The sequence below is a fragment of the Indicator indicator genome, chromosome 11 (genome assembly GCF_027791375.1).
Source record: "Indicator indicator isolate 239-I01 chromosome 11, UM_Iind_1.1, whole genome shotgun sequence".
NCBI lineage: Eukaryota > Metazoa > Chordata > Aves > Piciformes > Indicatoridae > Indicator > Indicator indicator.
This window is the reverse complement of record NC_072020.1, coordinates 17,595,350-17,619,547: the sequence shown is the minus strand read 5'-3', so window position 1 is coordinate 17,619,547 and position 24,198 is coordinate 17,595,350. Positions and strand designations below refer to the sequence as shown.

The following is a 24,198-nucleotide window of genomic DNA, read 5'->3' as shown; positions in this document are numbered from 1 at the left end:
GCTCTGCTCTGGTGAGACCCCACCTGCAGCACTGAGTCCAGTTCTGGGGCCCCGAACACAAGAAGGACATGGAGCTGCTGGAGCAGGTCCAGAGAAGGTCGTGAAGATTATCAGAGGGCTGGAGAACCAGGGCAAGCTGCAAGAGCTGGGGCTGTTCAGCCTGGAGAAGAGAAGGTTGTGGGGCAACCAGAGAGCAGCCTTCTAGTACCTGAAGGGGGCTACAAGAAAGCTGGGGAGGGACTTTTTACAAGGGGCTTGGAACTAGATGATCTTCAAGGTCCCTTCCAACCCAAACCATTCTATGAATCTATGAATCATCTACTTCCAACCCCCCCCACCACAGGCAGGGACACCTTCCACTAGACCAGGTTACTCAGGGCCTCATCCATCCTGGCCTTGAACACATCCAGGGAGGGGGCAACACCTCCAGGAGCAGGGCAGCTAGAGGAAAAGCTGGCAGATGATTTGAGACTGCTCTATTCCCTTTTTTATAAAGATGCTTGCAAAATGAACAGGGCTTTTATGGCATGAGGGTAAAATATTCTTAATTAATTTGTTTTTTACTAACATGAACCTTGTGACTGCAAGGTTCAAAAGCTGGATTTGCAACGAATCAGTTACCAAAACACTCACTTGAACTCACAGTAATCAATACATCAACTTTGCTATCATGATACTTTGCCTATACACACTCAGGAGTAAGAAACTTTGATACCATATCAACAAATCTCTGGTAACAGTTAAGCAGAACTTAGAATGGAGTGTATGGAATTTGCTCGTGTTTTGATTATAGGTAATTAAAACAGCCATTTGAACAACTTACTCTAGTTGTAATTACATACTGTACCATTTGTATCTCACTAACTGTAGATTGAGTTATTTATTTATTTAATTCCCCCCATCCCCCACAGTACAACAACTAGGAAAAGGTTTGTTTGGGTTTTTTTGTGTTTTTTTTTCTTTTTTAGTTTTTTGTTGTTGTTTACACTAAACAGTAATCACACAGCAAATGAATATTGTGCAATTGAACAAATACCTAGCAGTGTTTTGTTTCTGCCAAACCACTGACTGAACATTGAGTTATTTACTTGTAAAGGCAAGGCCATGGGTGGTTTTTATGGAGGTCTTTGCAATTAATAGCATAGTTACTCCAGACCAGACAATGGCATTTTAATTACTGAACTGTGGCAATTATCCAGTTGGGTTAGGCAAAAAGGCACCATTAACGTGTTGAGCAAGGATGTGTTATCTGAACTTTAGTTTGTGAAGCTGGCTAAGAGATGAAAATTCTGTCTTCCTAGGGTCTTTATAAAATGCTGTTCAGTAAAAGTCAGTGCACTGGTAGTGCAGAGAATGCTGGGTTGGGTTATGAGAACAAATGTCGACGATTGCACTTCCATTAAAGTGTCTCTTCAAACACAGTCCAGCTGGTGCTACCTCGCTGCTTTTTCATCTTTACAAGAACTGTCTAACAGCAGCATTAGGTTTCATTAACTTAAGATACAGGCTACATTTAATTAAATGCAGTCACCATGGCAACAGATGCCAGTTCAATTTAGAGAAGCAATGCTACCCAGTGGTTTCTCTCACTGCTAAGGGTCGTGGGGTTAGTTTGATAGAGTAACACTGCACTGTTTCGTTAGGCTACTGCCAGCTAACTATTCACAGTTTGGCACATTTGGACTGTAAATAGACACAAAGAAACCTTTGATGGGAAAGAATATCCCCTCAGACTTGTTCCTGGAGCAGTACTAAAGAGAAGCATGAAATACTTCTGCTCACACTGCTAACCAAAATGAAAAATGAGTCAGGAAAAGTTATGGAAAACAAAAGGCAAATGAATCGCTAAATGTTAATTCTGGTGAAAGAATGAGTTCTTTAAAATAAAAAAAAACTTGGAATCAACTATTTCTTAGGAAAACCCAACTGAAATAATCAGTGTAAGCCTTTAATCCGTACTTTCAAGTTAAGGATCATCAACCTAAGGCTAAACAGATGCTGCATTGTTTTAGGAATGTGGAATACAACCTACTTACTCCTTTTTTCTTGAGAGCAAAAAAAGGCAAAGACTACCTAATTAAATGCAAAGGATATTCCTTGAAAGGTTCACATTATGGTAAAGAACTACAATCCAAGAGAACTCCTAACTATCCGTCGCTACGTCAGTGGTTACAGCTGAGTTGTGGTTAGGTGGAACAAAGCCTCCACAACGCTCACTCTGCATCCGCCACCGCCCGTCACCGCCGCACCTCTGCTCCAGCTCTACTTCCTATTCATACCAGATGAACATGTTCAAGCCATTCACTTGAGATCTGAGGAGTCTGACTCGCAGTATCTCCTGAAGCATTCAGGTTGCCCATTCGCTCCCTGCTGCTGTCACCACTTGGTGATACAGTTTCACCTGGAAGGAGGTTTTCTTCGGCAGCGCTTTCCTCTGTCTGGGTTCCTCTGCCTTCATTTTTGAGTGCGTCCTCGAACAGGGCGTGCTCCTCCTGAGCCTCCAGCCCTGGCTCTATGACATTGGCTTGTCCTGCTGAGCCATCTTCAGTACTGGGCTGCTGTGACTCCTCATCTGTTTCTGTACTTGTGGAGGGGATCAGAGCAATACTCTGTGGGTTCATGTCATGAAACCAGGCCATAATATTTCCAAGTAGGTTTTCACTGGTGTTGGGATCCTGACTGCTGGAGTCAGCGTCACTAGATGTTGAGTATAATCCACTTCTTGTGTCGCTGCAGGGGTGGGAGTGAACACGGTCAGCTGAGAAGGGATCACTGCCTGCACCTAGTCGCATCAGGCTGTCACCAAGTTCTAACAGCTCAGAGCTGCTCAAAGCACCTCTGGGGTTATCTATACTGATGGGAGCAGAGTCCAGTCTTGTAGGCAAAGAGGTCCCTATTGCTCCTAAAGATGCCTCGTTGTTCAGGAAGTCTCTGGTTTCTTCATCTATGGCCAAGCCAGATTCTTGTAAGGATAACTGAATAGCTAGCAGGATGTTTGGGTCATCTTCATCCAAAGAACTCAGAGCCTGTGGAAATACAGAAGGTTGCTGTCAGAACAAAACATTCATCTTGTTACATGTTTTGGATTAAAAGGTAATTTGTGCTCAGATCTGAAATTCATTGATTATCCCTGAAGGTCATAAATCATTTGTCAGAATCAATCGTTACTGACACAGCTGACAGCAGAACTTCCAAGGTGACTGTAGTTCCATTAGCACTTCTTACCGCTGGGAATCCTGAACTTCTTGTCCTCAATTCTCCCTTTCTCATCCAAGAATGCAGAAAGTTTGCAGAGAGACAAAATGACACAGAAGAGCACAGCAGAGGAAGGCAAGCAAAGCAGAGAGAATGGAAAAGAGGTTAAGGGAGATACCTGCAGAGAATCCTGGTTCTCAGAGCGACTGACAGGGGTATAGTCATGAAGCGAAGAGCTGTGCAGAATACCCATAGAGGCTGAACTCACCATGGAGGTGCCATGTCTTCTGCTGCTGCCACCTTCCTGAGTGTCTGTTTGGGCAATGGAAACAATAGTGGTTGAAGAACCAGTGAAAAAGCCTTCTCCACTGCTTCCTTCCTTTTAGATTCCAGCTGTGACATTTTACTCCTTTGTTTACTCTGAACTAAATCGTCCAAAATGCTCCTTCCATACCAACTCTCACTAGTCCCACTCTTTTAGGAGTGACTGCCTGGTTCATTTCACAGAATCACAGCATGGTGGAGCTTGGAAGTGACCTCTGGAGATCACCTAGTTCAACCCCCCTGCTAGAGCAATTTCACCCACATCAGGTTTAATAGGAACGTGTCCAGGTTGGTTTTGAAAGTATCCAGAGAAGACTTCACAACATCTTTGGGCCACCTGGGCCAGAGCTCCAATACCCTCAAAGAAATGAAGTTTTTCCTTAAGTTCAAGTGAAATCTCCTGTGTTCTAGTTTGTGCCTATTGACCCTTGTCCCATCACTGACCACCACTGAAAACAGCCCAGCCCCATCCTCCTGACCCCCACCCATTAGCTCTTGCTGGGCATTGATCAGATCCCCTCTCAGGCTGCTCTTCTCCAGCCCCAGGGCTCTCAGCCTCTCCTTGTCATAGAGATGCTCCAAGATACTTCTAAGATCACACAGAAAAACGCAAAAATAAGCTTTTATGTGTGTCCCGGACAGTACAGCAATGTGCCTGAAACTTTTTTCAAGTAGAATCATAGAACTATAGAATCAGTTGGGCTGGAAAAGTCCTTTAAGATCATCCAGTCCAACCATCACTCGAACACTACCATGGCCATCAAACCATGCCATCAAGGGCCATGGCCACACGTTTCTTGAACACCACCACTACCTCCCTGGGCAGCCTGTTCCAATCCCTGACCACTCCTGCAGCAAAGGAATTTTTCCTAATCTCCAACCTAACCCTCCCCTGGCACAATTTCAGGCCATTTCCTCTCATTCTGTCACCTGAGAGTAGAGATCGATCCCCACCTCACTCCAGCCTCCTTGCAGGGAGTTGTAGAGAGCAATGAGGTGTCCCCTCAGCCTCCTTTTCCTCAGGTCCCTCAGCTACTCCTCACCAGCCCTGTCCTCCAGACCCCTCACCAGCTTTGTAGCCCTTCTCTGGACACATTCCAGCATCTCAGTGCCTTAAGCGTCCACTGTGGCCACTAGAAACCATTTCTGCAGTAGGAAGAGAAGCAAGCCCTAGCCCCAGGTAGGACCATACCTATTGTACTCTCACTGGGGTCATCAGGATCTGGGGTGTTGCTCAGCAGGCTGTGCATATCCCCGCGGCGACGCTGGCGGTGCCTCCTCCGATACTGAAATTCAGCATATTCCTGCATAAACCAAAGGGTACAAAATACAGGGCAGCATGCAGGAATATTTTTTTCTGATGTCACAAGCAGCACATTTTTAGGAGAGGAAAATAAAATAAAAGGTGCGATTTTATAGACTTGCTATAAAATCACTTGTTTCCAGAAAAATACGTTGCAGGTTGTCTCATGCACAAGGCTTAACAGAAAGAATAAACCAAAGATGTCCAAGGTCATCCTAAACCTCTAAAATAATGAATTAGCAAAGAAAAAAAATACTTGCTGTATTACCAATTTTTTTTAAATACTTGCAATCTCCCTTCTTCAAGAATTCCAAGCTCTTGTGTTTTTAAAAGCTTTGATGCTAAACTTTCTGTTCACAGACAATCCACAGAGTATTACAGAAATATAAAACCAGCTGGGTTTGGAACATAAAAACTGTTCAGCTGAATTCTGAGAGTCTGTGTGCCCAGCAATAAACAGCAGAAGACAACTTTGGGATGCTTACAGAAAGCTGGCAGACACACACCAGGACTTGCTATGTTTTGCCCAGACTCCAGAACACAATGATGGATCAGAAATGTCTTAAGCCACAGCTGACATCTTCTACTGAACAGTCGTTGATGGATTTTCCTTCAATGACTGACACATCTCCTCTATTTTTGCCTAACTTGAGCTGCTAATGAGCTATGCCACATGGATTTGTGTTCCTGCAGCCTGAATAGAATCATTTTGTTTGGAAAAGGCCTTCAAGATCATCGAGTCCAACTATTCCCTAGCTACCAAGGCTGGGGACTAAAACATGTTCCTCAGCACCACATCTCTGCCTCTTTGAAACACCTCCAGGGGTGGGGCTTCAACCACCTCCCTGGGCAGCCTGTGCTAGGCTTTGAGAACCTTTTCAGTGAAGAAGTTTCTTCTAACATCCAACCTTAACCTTCCCTGGTGCAATCCAGCTCTCCCAAAGGCCCCATTCAGGTACTGGAAGGCTGCTCTTAAGGTCTCTCTGGAGCCTTCCCTTCTCCAGGCTGAACAGCCCCAACTCTCTCAGTCTTGTCCCCATAGCAGAGGTTCTCCAGCCCTTTGATCATCTCTGTGGCCTCCTCTGGAACCTCTCCAACAGTTCCATGTCCTTCTTATGTTGGGGGCACTCCAGAGCTGGACACAGGACTACAGTTGGGGTCTCAGCAGAGCAGAGGGGCAGAGTACCCTCCCTGTCCTTGCTCTCACTGCTTTTGATGCATCCCAACACACAGTTGGCTTCTGAGCTGCCAGCAACCATTGCTGGCTCATGGTGAATTTTTCATCAACTGACACCCCCAAGTACTTCTCCTCCAGACTGCTCTCAAGCCACTCCTTACCTAGCCTGGATCTGTGCTTGGTTATTTTATAACTGTGTAACTATGAGTTGGATATGCAATGAGAAGTGATGCCTGAACACTACGATTTATTTAGTCACAGCAGCTCTTAATCTCTTTTCTGTTTGAAACCAAATCAGAGAGTTTACTGACAGCCATTTAACTTTTGGGTTTGACTGCTTTTTAATCTTTATTCCTACTGATAACATTTTCTTTCTGATTACTTGGAACAATGTGGCAGACGTGAGCAAAAGGGGGGTTAATTTTACTGGGGAGGAGGAGGAGCATCATAGTTTCCCACAATGGTCTACACAAGGTTTTATTTTCTCTAATAAAACACAGACATTCTACTACTTGTCAGTAAAATTACAGCTCTCTGCCAATAAACTTGTAGTTGAATTCACTAAGCAAAACCAATGACCATTATTCATCCCACAAAATGCCTTTAGCATAGGTGGTTGCAAGTATCCTTGATAGCTACATAGCAAAGAAGCCAACTTGCAGCAGACAACACCATGTTTAGGCAAATCACAGACTCAGAAGCAATCATCTAAGCACGACTGCAATGGCACCTACTGCTCAACAGCTTCTGTTTCTGATCAGCTTTTTCTCATGACCAGTTCCCCTGATGACATAGTAACATCACAAGAAGTTTGGTATTAGAAATGTGGAATTATTTCCAAAGAAAGAACTAGAGGAACTAGACAGGAGAAACAAGTTGATCTTTTGTAAAGAAGCAAGCTATTTGCTGACCAGCAGAATGCTCACCAACAACAATAGGAAAGGAAATATATAGAAAAGATCCATGGAGTTTTCCAGGATGCTTTAAAATGACAAGCTGGGAAGAAAACAGCACCAAGGAAATGTTGAGATGAGGTTTCCTTCCTAACTGCATGCTTTAATCTTATGTTCTCAAAACAGTAATTAAAAATTAAGATGAAAAAGGAAAACTTTGTAGGAAGCTTCTCATATTTTAGTCTTGAAAATTACCCATATATAGTAGAATAGTCACTTTAAAAATGATCATTTTCCTTCAATTATACAATCATAGAACGGCCTGAGTTGGAAGAGACCTCCAAAGATCATCTAGTCCAATCCCCTCTGCAGTAAGCAGGGGCATCCTCAACTAGATCAGGTTGCCCAGAGCAGAAGTTCATCTGAGTGTGCAATTTCCATCCTGCTTCAATACATAAAAAAAAAAAAGCAGCATTTCCAATAGTTAAAAATATTTGGATGGATTATTAGAGAAAGAATTGTCAAATTCTACCCAACTGCTGTTGCATTGAAAAAGCATCTACACAATTTCATGTATTACTTGAAGGTTCCTCAGCACATAAAACCCAGGTTATCTACAATTTTAACACTGGTTATGGGAATGGAACATGATGAACTCAACCTAGCTTGTCTAATGCCACTTCAGATAACTCCAGCCACGTTTGGAGTCATTGCACAATCCGCTGGGCATATATTTCCTTCTATTGTGACACAAATAACATGGTAAGCTTAAACCAACTTGAGCTGCTTTGAAGCTCTTCATGCAGGCTGCCATCATACCTGTGCTTCTAGAATGCGCAGAACTAAGTTAAAAGAAGACAAAAGAAATAGTTTACCTCTGGGGATGCAAATCCTAAATATTCCCAATCCCACGTTCCACCAGCAAAGCTAAAAAATGAAGAGACACACCATAAAGTTTAGAAGTACAACAAAGTATGAACAACCTCCAACCATCGACCAAATACCACCATGGCCATTAAACACCTCCAGAGACGGGGATCCAACAAACTCCCTAAGCAGCCTGTGCCAGGATTTGAGAACCTTTCAGTCAAGAGGTTTCTTTTCATATCCAAACTAAACTTCCTCTGGTGTAACTGAGGTCATTTCCTCTTGTCCTGTCACTTGCTACTGGGGGAGAAGAAACCGACCCCCACCTCGCTCCAACCTCCTTTCAGGGAGCTGTAGAGAGGAATGAGGTTTCCCCTCAATTCCCTTTTTTCCAGACTAAACAACCCCAGGTCCCTCAGCTGCTCTTCCCCAGATCTATTCTCCAGACCATTCACCACCTCTGCCTCACCGTCACAAATCTCCACTTCACCTCACCATCACAGAATGCGAGAGGATTCACCACTTTGGCAGCCATCCAGGACCCTTTCTGACTTGCCCAGCATTTTGTTTGGGTTACCTGCGCCTGGGTGCTTCTGGTGAGTCTGCAGGAGCAACGCCACGCGCCACAGAGGCCAGGAACTCTTGTCTCTTCTGCTGCACCAGACAAGCTGCACGGATGATTTTGTGGCGAGGAGTCCGAAGGTAAGGCCTGTTCACTTTCTGTGCAAGGTCTTCAGTGACCATTTCTAGGTCTGTCTGCAAGCGTTCACAAATACAGAATAAAAATCACTTTACAGTGCAATGAAAATCAGGCAGAGCTTTACACCACAGATCCTGAGCAGAAGGACATCTGCTTTCCTGGAAACAGCATTTGAAATACCAAAATACCCCCAAACCTACCCTTCTACCCTGCCCTCTTACCAACCCATGTGCTCACCTCCAGCCTGGAGCAGGGATTCCCTGCACTCACACATACTGAACATCTTTCATTGAATCATAGAATTGTTTTCATTAGGAAAGCCCTCAAAGATCATCCAGTCATTAACCCAACACCACCCTGGCCATTAAACCACGTCCCCAAGTGCCATGGCCAAACATTTCTTGAACACCTTCAGGGATGGGGATTCCACCACCTCCCTGGGCAGCCTGTTCCAATCCCTGACCACTCTTGCAGGAAACAGAAGGGAAGGAGGGAGAGCAAGAAGGGAAGGAGGGAGGGCAAGAAGGGAAGGAGGGAGGGGAAGGAGGGAAGGAGGGAGGGGAAGGAGGGAAGGAGGGAGGGGAAGGAGGGAAGGAGGGAGGGGAAGGAGGGAAGGAGGGAGGGGAAGGAGGAGGGCAAGAAGGGAAGGAGGGAGGGGAAGGAGGGAGGGCAAGAAGGGAAGGAGGGAGGGGAAGGAGGGAGGGCAAGAAGGGAAGGAGGGAGGGCAAGAAGGGAAGAAGTAAGCAGCCCCTGTCACTGATGCCACCACCACCCAGGTATTCTCCCAGTTTTGTCCTGACCCGCTTTACCTTCCAAGATAAAATATTGTCTTCAGCAATTCAGGTTATCAGTAAATAACTTTGCTTTCTTCCCCTTCCAGTTATCCTTATCCATTTCATTCTTCAAACTGTTGCCTTTTCATGCATTCTACAACTGGCCTAAAAGCTGCCATGTGACAGAGCAGTAACAATGCATTCATTTCCCCAGGTGGTTACAAACACAAAGCAGTTTTAACAGCTTTTCTCTACACATAGCTAATTAATATTACACACACACACACACAAAGAGTAACATTAGAAAAGCAAACTATATTCCTATATTACCTGCATAAGTTCAAATATTTCTTTCTTTGTGCTTTTAGGCTCCAAGAAGAATCCATATGGATAAGAACACTTGAGAATGCGGCGGGTTTTTAGAAGCTCTTGTACTGCATCTTCGATGAAGGTGGTATCAGGACAACCCCCCTCAGCTGGAAGTTGAAACAAGAATTGTGCAAATATTCTCCTGCTGCTGCCAGCATTTCTGTTCCTCTAAAAGCTTCCCTCTGCATGTCAGAGTCACAGACTGCATTGGGTTGGACCCTCAAAGGTCATCCTGTCCAAGCCCCTGCAGTCAGCAGGGACACCTCCAACTACACTAGGCTGCCCAGGGCCACATTGAGTCTGATCTTGAATGTCTCCAGAGATGGGGCCTCAACCACATCTCTGGGCAGCCTGTTCCCACACTTCACCACTTCCTCCTAATGCCCAGCCTCAATCTACCCTGCTCCAGTTTCAAACCATTGCCTCTCATCCTATCAGTTTACATACTAAAAGAAGTAAACACAGAGTAGTAGCTTTTCCCTCACTAATGCTACTTGCTCCTTGAGTCTTCGGGGTAGGTAAGATCTGCTCTACAATCAACTTTCATCCACTGCTTATCAATTCCAGTACAGGAGGGATCCCAGCACACAATAGATTGATGTGAGTTCTATCAAGAAACAAAAAGGTTTAGCCATGACAGACAGGGAACAGCAAAGGGCTACAAAGGTGATGAGGGGACTTGATGAGGGATGAGGAAAGACTGAGGGACGTGGGGCTTTTCAGCCTGGAGAGGAGAAGACTGAGGGGGGAATCTGATCAATGCTGAGCAATACTCAAAGGGTGAGTGTCAGGAGGACGGGACCAGTCTTTTTTTAGCAGTGCCCAGTGACAAGGGGTAACAGGAACCAACTGGAACATCAGAAGTTCCATCTGAGCATGAGGAAGAACTTTAGTTTAAGGGTGCTGGAGCGCTGGAACAGGCTGCCCAGAGAGGTGGTGGAGTCTCCATCTCTGGAGTCATTCCAAACCTACCTAGACATTGTCATGTGCAACCTGCTGTAGGTGAACCTGCTCTGGCAGGCCGGGGTTGGACTTCATGATCTCTAGAGGTCCATCCCAATCCCCACTATTCTGTGACTCAGTGATGTGATTTCAAATCAAATCCCTAGATCACAGCAAATACTCACTTCCACTGAGAGCTCTACTCAACTGCTCCATCTTTTCTTTGGCTGTTTTTAGAAGGCGCTGTTCTAACTAGAAAAAGAAAAAGAACATAAATGAAATAAAACACAATACAATCATTACTGTATGAACAAAATAGAAGCAAACATCAGTAAAAATGGCTTGAACCACACCTGGTAGCTAAGTTCATGGTTCTTAAATCTTGTATAATAGTGCATAAACCTATCAAGCTCTTGAAATCTTCGATGCTTCTTTTCAGCCTGGAAAATAACAAAGAAACAAGAGAAAAAAACTTCAAGTTTATGATTGAATTTAGCAATCACCATTAGACAAAATTACACAACCAACTGTTTCCATCCCCACACCCATCAAGTACCACACACAACCCTGATGAGCGCCATGTGAGGAAGGAAAGAGACAAAAACGATTTTTGAAATTCACAAATCTTCCAAGTTCTCTAAGCAAAGGGCTCATTTGGAAACACAGAACACTGTCTGTGCAGCTATTTCAGCAGACTTTCCAAATGCTTTTAAAACTTCAGGCATGCCTTCTGTAGTGCACAGCAGCTAATTACAGGACCTGCATGCCCATGCCACAAAAGGAAACCATGGCACACAGAAGGAAAATGACTTGAGTGAAGTCACCTGGTGATTGCTACCAAAGCCAAAAGCAGAACCAGACCCTCTGTTTCTATCCACAAGTGGACGGTGTCTTCTTTCTGTCTCTTTGATATCTTTAAGGTCAAGTTTGGGAAGGATTTGGATTAAACTCCTCCTAAGTAGAAAATTGCAACCTTAGTGGCATGTTTTCAAACACACAGAGTCATTTGTTACCTCTACTGTCATCTCCTTGGACTGTTCCTCCACATGTTGAATAACCTCATAGCGAGTACATCTGTAATAGCCTCCAGTAGAAGAGCTGTGCTTCTTCCATTCCTCTAGGCATATCCAGCAGAAGTCATATTTGCACTTCAGAAAAAAGAAACGAACAAAAGGAGGGGAGAAAAAAAGAAGCTGATACGTTGTAGGTTTGCAGTTATGCATCATTATTCCTCCACAAAAACATAAATCAATGTTCTGAGGGTGCTCGTGAAGCAAGAAGATAAAGGACAATGGGTTGAAACTGGAGCAGGAGAGATTTAGGTTGGACATCAGGAAGTTCTGCACAATAACAGTGGTGAAATACTGGAACAGGCTGGCCAGGGATGTAGTTGAGGCCCCATCCCTGGAGACATTCAAGATCAGACTTGATGTGACCCTGAGCAGCCTGATCTAGTTGGAGGTGTCCCTGCTGATGGCAGGGGGGTTGGACAAGAAGGCTGCAGAGGGACTGTTTGCAAAGGCCTGCAAGGACAGGACAAAGGGCAGTGGTTTGAAATGAGAGCAGAGCAGATTTAGATTGGATGTGACGAACAAGTTCTGCACCATGAGGGTGCTGGAACACTGCAACAGGTTGCCCAGGAAGGCAGTTGAGGCACCATCCCTGTAGATATTTGAAGTCAGGCTGGCCAAGGCTCTGAGCAAGCTGCTCTAGAGGAGGATGTCCCTGCTGACTGCCAGGGGGTTGGACTGGATGCCCTTTGGAGGTCTTTTCCAACCCAAACCATTCTATGATTCTCCGGAGTGTGTGTCATTGTAGCAGTTGCCTATCGTTCAAAACCACTCATCTTCACCACAAGAAAGAAAAATCATCATAAAACATTCCAAATCTGGTATGAAACATGTTGCTTCACAAGCCACAGAACTCAGAAAGCTCGAGTTCCTATTAATTTATGTTTATATGCTCCTACTTTAATCATCTCACCTCTCCCAAATTATTTCCCTCCATGATCACTCCACCACATTTATCTTCTCAGTTCCCACATCTCCAAAAGCCTCCTCAAAAACCCAAGACTCACCCAGCATCCCCAGACTGTGACCTCAGTTGCTCAGTCTCATTAAGCGCACAAACCCATATCATCTCTTTTACACATCTCCCTCCTGCCCTGAGCTCTATTTTATCTGCCTTGGTGATCACTCAGCTGTGCAGCAGCTTAACAAAACACATCTGCTGCCTTGCCACCATCTGCCTTAAGCAGACTTGGTGACTGCTGAGCAGGTAACTGCTGAGTAGGTGTTTCAGCCCCTCCTGGTGGCAGTACAAACTAAGTCTGTGCACCACACAGCTACTAAGTTTCATTAAACTTGTGGTAATTTAATATCAGTGAACCTCCTCCTGTTTCTTTGTATCTCACTCAAGTGCCCAGAAGGTTAAAAGGCTTCTACAGGTAGGAGAGTGAGAGAACAGGACTGCCTAAGCCTTGTCTCCTTAGAAACTGGGCTCATAAACCAGTTAGGGGCTTGTTTAATTACTGGAATGTGATTTCATGATTACAGAACACCCTCCTCTACACCAAGGTACATGCTAGCTGCTAAGAGGCAGATGTAGCTCATCATGTAGTAAGCTTGAGCAGACCTTACTGCAGCAAGACCTTACTGCAGTGGAGTAAGAACTGACCACCCTACTTTGTGTCTGAGCCCTGCAAGGAGCTTGAGGATACTCCTCCTTTCCTGCCTCAGCAGGCTGAGGGGATGCACCTGTTTGCAGGGATTTTTCCACCACTAAAGGAATCTGACTGTCTTAAGGACACTTGAAGCTGTTTGTAAGGTACAGCATCAAAGAAGGCAAAAGAACTGGGGTTGGCAGCTAGGCCTCAAAGTGGTACTGAATTTAATTATCTGCATTTAACAGTATTTAACGGTCAAAGTCTTCTCCAGCCTGTAACTGACTTGAGCTCAGTGGCAAAAGTTGCAAGAAACTTATCTTTGGCAGTTGTTAGCACTGTGGAATGGATGAGAACTTTTAAGAGCCATTTATGAACAAAAAATGCCAAGCAAACGTGGTGTAAACCAAAGTGGAGGAGAACCTGTTCTCAGCTGCCACTGACAAAACCAAAGCAATTACACCAAGTGAAAACCAAGCCCAGCCTTCAATTCACACCACAGAAAGAGAGACTTGTCATGGTAAATATAAAGCAAATGGGATCTGCAGAGCAGTGGAGAGAGGCTAATTAGTTTCCAGAAAACGAAAGTGATTGCTTTCTAAATCTCTTTGCTTTTTTTTTTTCCTGGAGGCCAACTATGTCAAGTGTCTGCTACTTCTTATTTTGAATGATGCTCCTCAAAGAGCTATTAGCTGCAGTTATGCAAAGCATTAAGAAACAGTATTCTAAATATGCTGCTTCTAACTAAACTGAGAGAAGAAGAATCCTCAAATGATACTGAACTCATGGCAAAAAAAAATATTTTTTTCTATTTTGGTAGCACACTGCAAGCTCATGACTAAATTTTTTGGCTGCTGTCACCAATAGGTTACTTCTGGAATTACTCTTTGCTGTCTTTTCATTGCTACTGAATAATTAGTTTACCATTTAAAATTCTCTGGTTTGTTGCTATGTTAAAGAAACAAAGCAAAAGCTAAAAGGCAGTAAGGCAAAGCCTTCATTAGAGCTTTCCAGCTTAGCAAGTCTTTTGCCTGTTTATCCATACATAGCTTCCAGTTGTGTTCACAGAAGCATTTTGGTTGGAAAAAGCCTTCAAGATCATCAAGCCCAACTGTTCTCTAACTCTACCAAGACTGGTGCTAAACCATGGCCCTCAGCACCACATCCCTGACTCTTTGAAACACCTCCAGGAATAAGGACTCAATCACCTCCCTAGGCAGCCTGTGCCAGGCTGTAGGAACCCTTTCAGTCAAGAAGTTTCTTCTAACACCCAACCTAAACCTGCCTGATGCAAATTGAGGCCATTTTCTCTCCTCCTATCACTTGTTACTAGGGAAAAGAGACCAACCCACATCTTATTCCAGCCTCCTTGCACAGAGTTGTAGAGATCAATGAGGTCTCCCCTCAGCCTCTTTCTCTCCAGACCAAACAGCCTCAGGTCTTTCAGCTGCCCCTTACCAGCCCTCCAGTTCTCCAAACCCTTCCACAGCTTCCTTGCCCTTCTCTGGACCTGCTCCAGCACCTCAATGCCCTTCTTGGACTGAAGGCCCCAAAACTGAACCCAGAACTCAAGGTGTGGCCTTCCCAGTGGTGAGTACAGGGGGACAATCCCTGCCCTGGTCCTGCTGGTAACACTGTTGGTGATCCATGCCAGGATGCTGTTGATCTTCTGCCACCTAAAAATGTTTTTTTTCTTTTCTACATTATGCATTATGATTAAACTATCGATTGTTTGCTTCCTTAAGTTTCATGCTGTATTCCAGTGATTCTTAGGTGTTTATAAAACGTTGATCATTACAGTGTTCACCTCCTAGCCAAACAGATTTTACGAAACCACTGAATGTTAGGTGTTGGAAGGAACCTCTAAAAGTCACCTGGTCCAACGCCCCCTGCCAAAGCAGGATCACTCACAGTAATGTATCCAGGTGGGTTTTTGAAACCTGCCTCCACAGAAGGAGACTCCACAGCCTCTCTGGGCAGCTTGCTCCAGTGCTTCATCACCCTCACAGCAAAGAGGTTTCTCCTCATGTTGAGGTGGAACCTCCTGTGTTCCAGTTTGTACCCATTGTTTCTTGTCCTGAAAAGAGCCTGGCATCTTCGTCTTGACACCCACCCCTCATATATTTATAGACATTGATCAGATCCCCTCCCAGCCTTCTCTTCTGAAGACTTAACAACCCCAGATTTCTCAGTCTCTCTTCATAGCAGAGATGTTCAAGTCCCTTCATCATCCTTGTAGCTCTCCATTTGACTCTTTCCAGCAGATCCACATCCCTTTTGAACTGGGAAGCCCAAAACTGGACACAGTATTGCAGGTGTGGTCTCACCAGCAGAGTAAAAACATGTCAGGGTCTTCCTTACCTTTGCACATTGCATGTGGTTGCAGCCCTCATTCTTCTGAATTGGAGACTTGCAGTTGGCGCAGGGTTTGGAGTTGGTCAGTAACCACAGGCAGTTGGCAGCGTCCTCGTAGGCCTCACTCACTCCCACAACTGTTTCAAGGGTGACAGGAGGATATGGAGCATGCAAAAAGAGAGAAAGTGAGATTGTAGGCGGGAAAAGCTTTGTGAAAGTCAGATTAGGAAGGTGGATGCTTACCTGCTTCTTGGCAAAACATTCTAATTCTTTACTATATGTATTTCTACACCTTAGACAGAACATTCTTACACACAGCACTTCTCTAGATTGCCACATACATATTTCCAGACAAATTTATATCTATAAATGAGCAGATACATAATGACTACTAATATAATTTAACCTGAAAGCAGATTGGAACCAGGTGAGGGTTGGTGTCTTCTCCCTAGCAGCAAGCAATAGGAGGAGAGGAAAAGGCCTCAAGTTGCACCAGGGGAGGTTTAGGTTGGATAGTAAAAGAAACTTGACTGAAAGGACTCTCAGAGCCTGGCACAGGCTGCCCAGGGAGGGGGTTGAATCCCCATCTTTGGAGGTGTTTTAAAGAGACAGAGATGTGGTGCTGAGGGCCATGGTTTAACCCCAGCCTTGGTAGAGTTAGAGAATGGTTGGACTCAATGACTCATAGATTCATAGAATGGGTTGGGTTGGAGGGGACCTTCAAGATCATCCAGATCCAATCCCCTGCCATGAGCAGGGACACATTCCAATAGCCCAGCTTGCTCAAGGACCCATCCAACCTGGCCTTGAACCCCTTCATGGAAGGGACATCCACATCCTCCCTGGGCAACCTGTTCCAGTGTCTCCCTACCCTTACTGTAAAGACCTTAAAGATCTTTTCCAACCAAAATGATTCTTTGACTCTCTAAGAAAAATGGGCATAGCTTTACAAACTCTGGTGTATTTTGCCTCTTTTGTAACATGCTATGGAAAGGGTCTGAACTGTGGTAACAAGTTAAGTTTGTATATATATTCAAAATGCTGTTAATTTTTTTCATGTTAATATTTTTTTCCGTATCTTCCTGTATAAACCCAACCTTGATTTTTTTCATTAACTGTTATTTATCATCAAGTCATTCCCCACAATTCCCTTGAAATTCCCTCTCAACCTTACAATTATCACCTGTTGAATCGAATTAAGTTTTAACACACACACACACACCCCCCCCAACACACACACCCAAATGGAACACAACTCAAACAGAAATGCAGACAAGGTTAAAAGATATGAAGTTGCACAGAACATATAAAGTTATATTCAGGAATAAATCCATTAATTAATGAATCAAAGCTGTAAGAGAAAGGGAAAAGAATTTTGTGTTCTTTGACTGAACCACAATTGGATTTATGGGGAGGGATGGCTGATGAAGAACAGTCTACCACAGTGGTGCCTAATGTGTAGTTGAAGTGTGAAGCAGGTTCTCACAATCAGGGCTTTGTTGTCCTCCCCTTTTACTCTATTGTTCACGAAAGGTAGAGTTTTTACTTAATGCACCTCAAAAAATCCCTGTGAAATGAAAAGATCATGGCAACAACAGCAAAGCCCAAATTCATTTCCCCCCAAAGGCATGACTCTCTTACGTTCTTCTGGTTTCATTTCAGTTATCTTCTGCAGCCAGTCCTTCCATGTTTGGCAGTCACAGGGCTCGTGTGCTTCACCAAGACATTCCCTGAAAATGAAGGCATCACACACAGCTCCTTACCACTCAGAGATTTGGAACCAAAGTGAAAATTCTTTCAAGCTAAGAAACATGGATACTTATCAAGACATGCTTAACTTTAAATCTGGAGGATAAAAAAACCATCCAATTGGTATTATTTTAAAATACCAGGGAGACCTAACAGCAGCCTGCCAGTACCTGAAAGGGCTACAAGAAAGCTGCAGAGGGACTGTTTACAAAGGCCTGCAAGGACAGGACAAGGGGCAATGGTTTGAAATGAGAGCAGAGCAGATTTGGATTGGATGTGAGGAACAAGTTCTGCACTATGAGGGTGCTGTAACACTACAACAGGTTGCCCAGGGAAGTGGTTGAGGCCCCATGCCTGGAAATATTCAGGGTCAGGCTGGCCAAGGCTCTGAGCAAGCTGCTCTAGTGGAGGATGTCCCTGCTAACTGCAGGGGACTTGGACTAGATGCCCTTTGGAGGTCCCTTCCAACCCAAACCATTCCATGATAAGATTCTGTGATGATACTTGCTCACAAGCATAGGTGACCATTATGAAGAATTTAAATGAGACAGCAAAGAGCTTTTGTAAGTTTCAATCTGAAATAAATCACTTGGTTTGCAGTTGGACTGATGCCTAAGTGGCACAAAAAGTGCTAATATAGTTCTGCAGTAAAAGGATAGTAAAGATTATCAAAAAATAAAATGCATTTTATGTAGAACATCATAGCACCCCACATTGCTGTGGTATAGAGGCAATAATGAGTGCAAGTATCATAAACCTTTGCTGTGCCCCAAAATACTAAAATACTTGGGCACAGGGGAGGGGTTTTGTAGGGCATGGATACAGGATACACTTTGGTGCTTCTCTGGAACAGCAAGGGCTTTGAGTTTATGGAGATGTAAGTGATTTCTAGTACTGACCAACAAAAAAGATGTCCTTTTCCACAGTCCACAGCAGGGGCTTTTAACATAGGGAAGCTGAGTGTATCTGATCCTGTTGAGGTGGATCCTTGTCTTGTTAACCTTACTGCTCTTTCACAGCCAGGTATAGGACACCATTTAATAGCAGGATTATTTTCAACAAAGGCCTGGGAGAGAAAAAAAAAGAAAAAAAAATTAGTCCATAAGATCAGATTTCATCTTTGGTATAAAAGAATTATTATCTTCCTTTGAAGGAGCAAAGACAAAAAGCATAAGGGTAGTATTGTAGCTTTAAAAATAGTTATATAAAGGGAATAATTTAATTTCCACCTTAAAAATGGCATTATTAAAAAAAAGTAACATCAGACCTCCAGACTTGTGCTAAAACGCAAATGGCTTACATCCCAAACAAAATGTTCAGTGTGTGCAAGCCAATTCCTTTGTGATTTACTGTAAGCTGCTACTCTATATGCACTGGCATTAACAGAACTGACTCTTGGAGCTGAAAAGAATCAAAAGCCTTATTGATCACAACAAAAATCCGCAATAAAACTGATATCAGAACTGGACTACCCCAGGAATTGACCTGAGTCTTTTCAGGTCTTCTTTTGTAAAAATTACATCTAAAAAATTAGGAGGCAAAGGAATTTCTCTGCCTTGCTTCAAAGCTACCCTGATGGCCAGCCGTTTGAAATATGAAGATGTAAAAAATTAAGCAGATCTGGCCATTTAATTTGCATTTTACTGTAAAATTCTGTTACTGTGCATTAAAGAGACTTGTCACACAGAGAAAGTGGTGTATTAGGAAGGAAAAAATTATTTCTCTCCTTTATTTCACCCTGCCACCACTGATAAAGTAGTACAACTATCACAGACTGATTCATCACAACACTGGTATAAAAGCAAAAATAAAAGGATGAATTAAAAGATTGCTTTTAAAAAATAATTTTTAATCATGGAAATAAACACATTTTTAAAAATGGAACATGAAAACCAAAGCATGATTTTCCTACTTTTATCCCTATATACAGCAAGTATATCAAGCTTTGGATGGCAAAAAAAAAATATTCTTAAAACAGAAACATTTTGGTGACAAAAATAACCCAGAAATAAATCTTAACAATTTTAGGTTGCCAACACAAACAAGTCTGGCTGACGCAAAGCTTCAGCTCCCCTCTTACAATCATTAGTTTGATCAAATCCTGTTATTAATGCTGCATTAAGTTCCACATTACAGAAGCAGTGCATTTATGCTTAAGGAATATAATACAGTATTCTTGCTTTTTCTTTCAGTGCTCCAGCAAGTGTTGATATTACGGTATAAAGACAGCAAATAATTTCATGTACTCAATTTATTAGTTTCTACTTGGAAAACTACAGATCTGTTGCAGCATTCCACACTGAAGTTATCTTTATACAATGAAATACAGTTGAAGAGCACAAGAACAGTTGGAGAAATTACCTTAATGTCAAACTGAAGGTATCTTTTGTCCATCTCCTTGGAAACCACACTTTCTATGATGTCTACAGGCACAAGCTGGAAACAATCATATGCTGGGCAAAAAATGTTGTGAGCTTCACCCTCCTGAATTTTCAGGTTCAAAAATCTGCCAGAATTTTGTTAGTCAGTATTTGTGAATAAAAGGTTAAAGATTCAAAGGCTGCTGAATATTTATACTAGGTTGACTGATATTCACATTAATCCATTTATAAACACAGAATAGGAAGTGTCCCTTTCTGCTCAGGAGGGCTAAAGAGCTAAGAGCATAACTTAAAGACAAGAACAGTCATGGTTTGAAAGTGAGCACCATCAGCTATGTGTTTGTGGTTTCCATCCTTGCCTTTTATCAGACAGCTCTGCAATGTTTAATTAAACTGAGCATTACTTCTAACTTAGATCAGAAATGGAACATGAAAGTGTAATTAATCTAGAAAATAATTTACTTGCGATGCAATTAATTGGTCTAACTGTGCCAAAATAGGTCTGCTCTTGGAAACACACTTCTAAATGGTAACCTTTCCAGTCCCTAACTGAATGCAGGACAGAATGAGCTCAGCAGCCTGCTGAAAACTGGGCTTTAACTACAGGTGCTCAAGGTTGCTTAGTTCAAAAGCTGTAACTTCCTTATTAACTTGTCACTAAGGATGATATTCATCTTGTCTGACTTCAGTCATCTGAAAGATAGGCAGCTATTCCAAGTTAAGTCACCAGGATCCTTTAATAGTTAAGGTAGAGAAACTTGCCAATTCATTTGGATCCTAGAATGGGATAACTGAGTCCTGGCTTTGCTCCAAGTAACTTGGAAATGCCTGGCTCAGAGAGATAAATCCCACTCTAGATGTGTCACCACAGACACCTGCTTGACATTGAACTGTAGCTCTGAGTGCATGCCCAAATCACAGTACACAGAGTCCAGCACCCAAATTAGAAGCCCTATGTCAAGCCTGTGATCTTTTCTACACTGCTGCATAACAATTTGCAAGACAACGTGAAGTATGACTACTAATTTTCTTGCCACGGGAACAGAACTGCCTTCTAAAAGCTCATGTGGAAGAGAAAATGCTCTTTTTGACTTAGGAGGCACGGTTTGTCTGCAGGAGGACTAGCTGTGCTAGTGACACTAGCTGTGCTGATGTGACACTGGAACAAGACACTACAGTGGTGCAGTTCAAGGAGTAGAACCCCTGAATGGGGACAAAGATGACTCTAAAGACATCACACAGCCATGAATTTATTCCTGACGAGCATTATGAGTGTTTATACCAGCACAATTATCAATGGCTGTGGTTTTTAATAGAATGACTATTCTGACTTTCAAAATAATCCCGTGGTAACAAGAGCACTAGCAGAACTCAGAACACTAATAGCAGCACTAACACAACTTCTGAGCTCAATCTACTCCTCAGTTATCAACCCTCCACGTAAGAAAGCATTTTAATTGCTTTCCTGACTGGGAATGGATTTCTGGTGCCTAAGTTTAGTTTGCTAAACTAAGAGATGGAATTAAGCATGTGCTTAATTTAGGAAGTGTAAACCCCACTGCTGCCAACATCACACACACTGAGTAAATCAAGAGCAGGCTCTTTTTACACACAGGCTTCAATTATTTGCTTAAGAATTTTGCTTAATCAGGACCAAACCAAGCATTTTGCAAGCCCAGATCAGTCGATGGCCACTTTGAGTGACAACTTAAATATTTGATAGGGTCAAAGCAGCAACACGTTGAAGCCCCAGACACTACTTCAACTTTAGCTGTTAATGGTCTCTATCCTGTCCTCTCCAAATTGGCAACTGTGAATGTTCCTCAGAAGATAGCAAAGGACATGTACTCACGCCTCCCAGCACGCTCTGCAGAAGTCATGGCCACAAGGCATATCCACTGGGTCTTCAAACACAGAAATATTACACATACAAATGTCACACTGCAGATGGAAAGAAAAAAACAACAACTTCTCATTAAAAAATACCCTAAAGCCTTTCGTGTTGGTAGCAGGACACATCATGTTGGAAAATCTCTTCAAAAAATTAAGTGCTCACTGAGGGAAAAAAATAAATGTAACCCCTCCCTAAAAAAAAAGTGATTTAAGCTACAAAGAGATGGGGAAGACTAGGTATCTCTATTTCTATGCCTATTAAAACAGAACACCTTGGGGTGTCTTCTGTCATGTCCCTCAGCCAGCTCAGTGCTTTACCCTGCAGAATGCTAGGACCTCAGAGTTAAGAGTAATAAGGTCAAAAGGGATCTGAAATTTTCATCAGCTTCCCAGGCAGCCCAAAATAGAATTTGGAGATGATGGGGGAGACAAGAAATGGTTAGCATTTCACACAATCAAGGCCAAACTAAGGCAATGTAATTTGGTTGTGCAACAGCAGGAAATATTTTAAGTAATAATATATTTTTTTTAAATACTTTGAGGCTTTTGATCAAAATAAAGAATAAGTTAAGCTACAAACATTGTAACAGATTATATCTCTGCTGAATTTTACACAACTGGCTACTACAGGAAAAACAACATTCAATATTCATAGAATTCTAGAATGGTGTGGGTTGGAAGGGACCTGAAAGATCATCTAGTTCCTGCCATGAGCAAGGACACCTCCTACCAATCCAGCCTGCTCAAGGCCACAGCCAACCTGCCTTTGAAAACTGCCAGACTTGGAGCCTCCACAATTCCTCTGGGCAACCTGTCCCAGTGCCTCACCACCCTCATGGGCAGGAATTGCTTCCTAATGTCTCATCTCAATCCAGCTTCTTCCAGTCTGAAGCCATCACCCCTCATCCTGTCACTCCATGCCTTTGTCAGAAGTCCCTCCCCAGATCTCCATAGCCCCCTTCCAATCATGGAAGGCTGCTCTAAAGTCTGTCCCTGCACCCTTCTCTTGTCCAAGCCCAACTGTCACCATTGAAGAGGTGCCTGCTGAGACTTTTACTGTGAAAACATTTCAAGCATAGCCATGGAACTGCTCATTGCCTGTGGCAAAGCATGAAACTAAATACTCCTGTTCTTGAAGGAGTACAAACTAATCTTTATTCCAAGAGAAATAAAAATTCCATAGAGAGTTACTTCAGCTTTCAATATATTGGACATTACACACACACAGAGGACATTTTCACTCAGCCTATGATGAGCAACTTTTTAAAAACCAAAACAAAACACCCCCCACACACAAAAGTCAGCCTTTAAAGTGAAAAACAATGAGGGCACTTATTGTTTCAGTAATTTCAGCTTCTTGCCTTGCCAAAATTCAATGTTTTCCAAGCTGACAATGCAGCAAAATTGCCCACTAATGAATTTAGCTGACTTTTCAATGATGTTTAAAATGTAACTTCAAAATAAGTTCCAAATATCAAGTAGAGAGCATGAACTACATCACTTTGAATTATAAAATAGGATGTAAATGCAGGATTTGAAAAGGAGTTTTGTAATTCTGGGTTTCTTTTAGCTATTCCTTTTAGTTTGTATTTTCCTGACAAAAATGAGAGACTTCAGAAAAAATATGTGCAACTTCAGAAAAAAAAACAAAATTCTGACCATCTTAATAAGGTTTTGAAACAAAGAGGAATCCTCAGTGTGTATCTCTGGTTTGGATTGAGATACACTAGATGCAGAATGGCTGTCACTAGCCAAAACTGCATTCCTGGCTCATGGACTAGCAGTGGAAGAGAAAACACACAGAGGAGAACCAAGCATTCTAATTGGGAAATAAAGCTAGGCAGAATTTAACTGCTAAGTTAAACAATGACATGATTCCTTCTATATCATTTTTTTTTCAGTGTCTTGCAATTAAGAAATAAAAGATTTCCATGAAGGCTACATTTTGACTGGAGATGAGGAAGAAGTTCTTGACCATGAGGGTGGTGAGACACTGGAACAGGTTGCACAGGGAAGTTGTGGATGCCCCCTCCCTGGAGGCTGGATGAGGCCAGGCTGGATGAGGCCTTGAGCAAGCTGGGCTGGTGGGAGGTGTCCCTGCCCATGGCAGGAGGTTGGGGCTGGATGATCTTTAAGGTTCCTTCAAACCTAAAACATTCTATGAAATCTTTGAATGCAAAATCTTTATTTTAATATAAGCTCTAGGGCTGGTCCATTTGCAAGTAACAAGTGACACAATGACTGGAAATGGCCTCAAGTTGCCCCAGGGGAGGTTTAGGTTGGACATGAGAAGAAACTTCTTGACTGAGAGGATTCTCAAAGCCTGGCACAGGCTGCGCAGGGAGGTGGCTGAATCCCCATCCCTGGAGGTGTTTCCAAGAGGCAGAGATGTGGTGCTGAGGACCATGGTTTAGCTCCAGCCTTGGTAGAGTTAGGGAATGGTTGGACTTGTTCATCTTCAAGGTCTTTTCCAACCAAAAGGATTCTATGTCTCTATCATACTATGACTGCATACTACAACCTAGAAAAATGCTTAGGTCATGGAGCAAAAGTTTTATAATGCTGCAGCTGTGGATTATCAAACAGAGAACTCTCTCTTCCAAAAGCACCCCTCT

General features: G+C 43.0%; 1 protein-coding gene across 1 annotated transcript in view; it reads right to left on the bottom strand.

The window, feature by feature from the left end:
• Nucleotides 1-2,273: 2,273 nt before the first annotated feature.
• ANKIB1 (ankyrin repeat and IBR domain containing 1) overlaps nt 2,274-24,198 on the bottom strand; it is a 35,188-nt gene continuing 13,263 nt past the window's right edge. The window contains exons 6-19 of the mRNA XM_054384905.1: nt 21,543-21,631; nt 19,671-19,815; nt 18,209-18,375; nt 17,202-17,290; nt 15,567-15,697; nt 11,557-11,691; nt 10,897-10,983; nt 10,729-10,795; nt 9,563-9,708; nt 8,337-8,515; nt 7,768-7,819; nt 4,712-4,823; nt 3,374-3,507; nt 2,274-3,026 (exon numbers count right to left, since the gene is read on the bottom strand). Of these exons, the coding sequence (XP_054240880.1) occupies nt 2,274-3,026; nt 3,374-3,507; nt 4,712-4,823; nt 7,768-7,819; nt 8,337-8,515; nt 9,563-9,708; nt 10,729-10,795; nt 10,897-10,983; nt 11,557-11,691; nt 15,567-15,697; nt 17,202-17,290; nt 18,209-18,375; nt 19,671-19,815; nt 21,543-21,631 (2,286 nt within the window). The remainder of the gene's footprint in view (nt 3,027-3,373; nt 3,508-4,711; nt 4,824-7,767; nt 7,820-8,336; nt 8,516-9,562; nt 9,709-10,728; nt 10,796-10,896; nt 10,984-11,556; nt 11,692-15,566; nt 15,698-17,201; nt 17,291-18,208; nt 18,376-19,670; nt 19,816-21,542; nt 21,632-24,198) is intronic.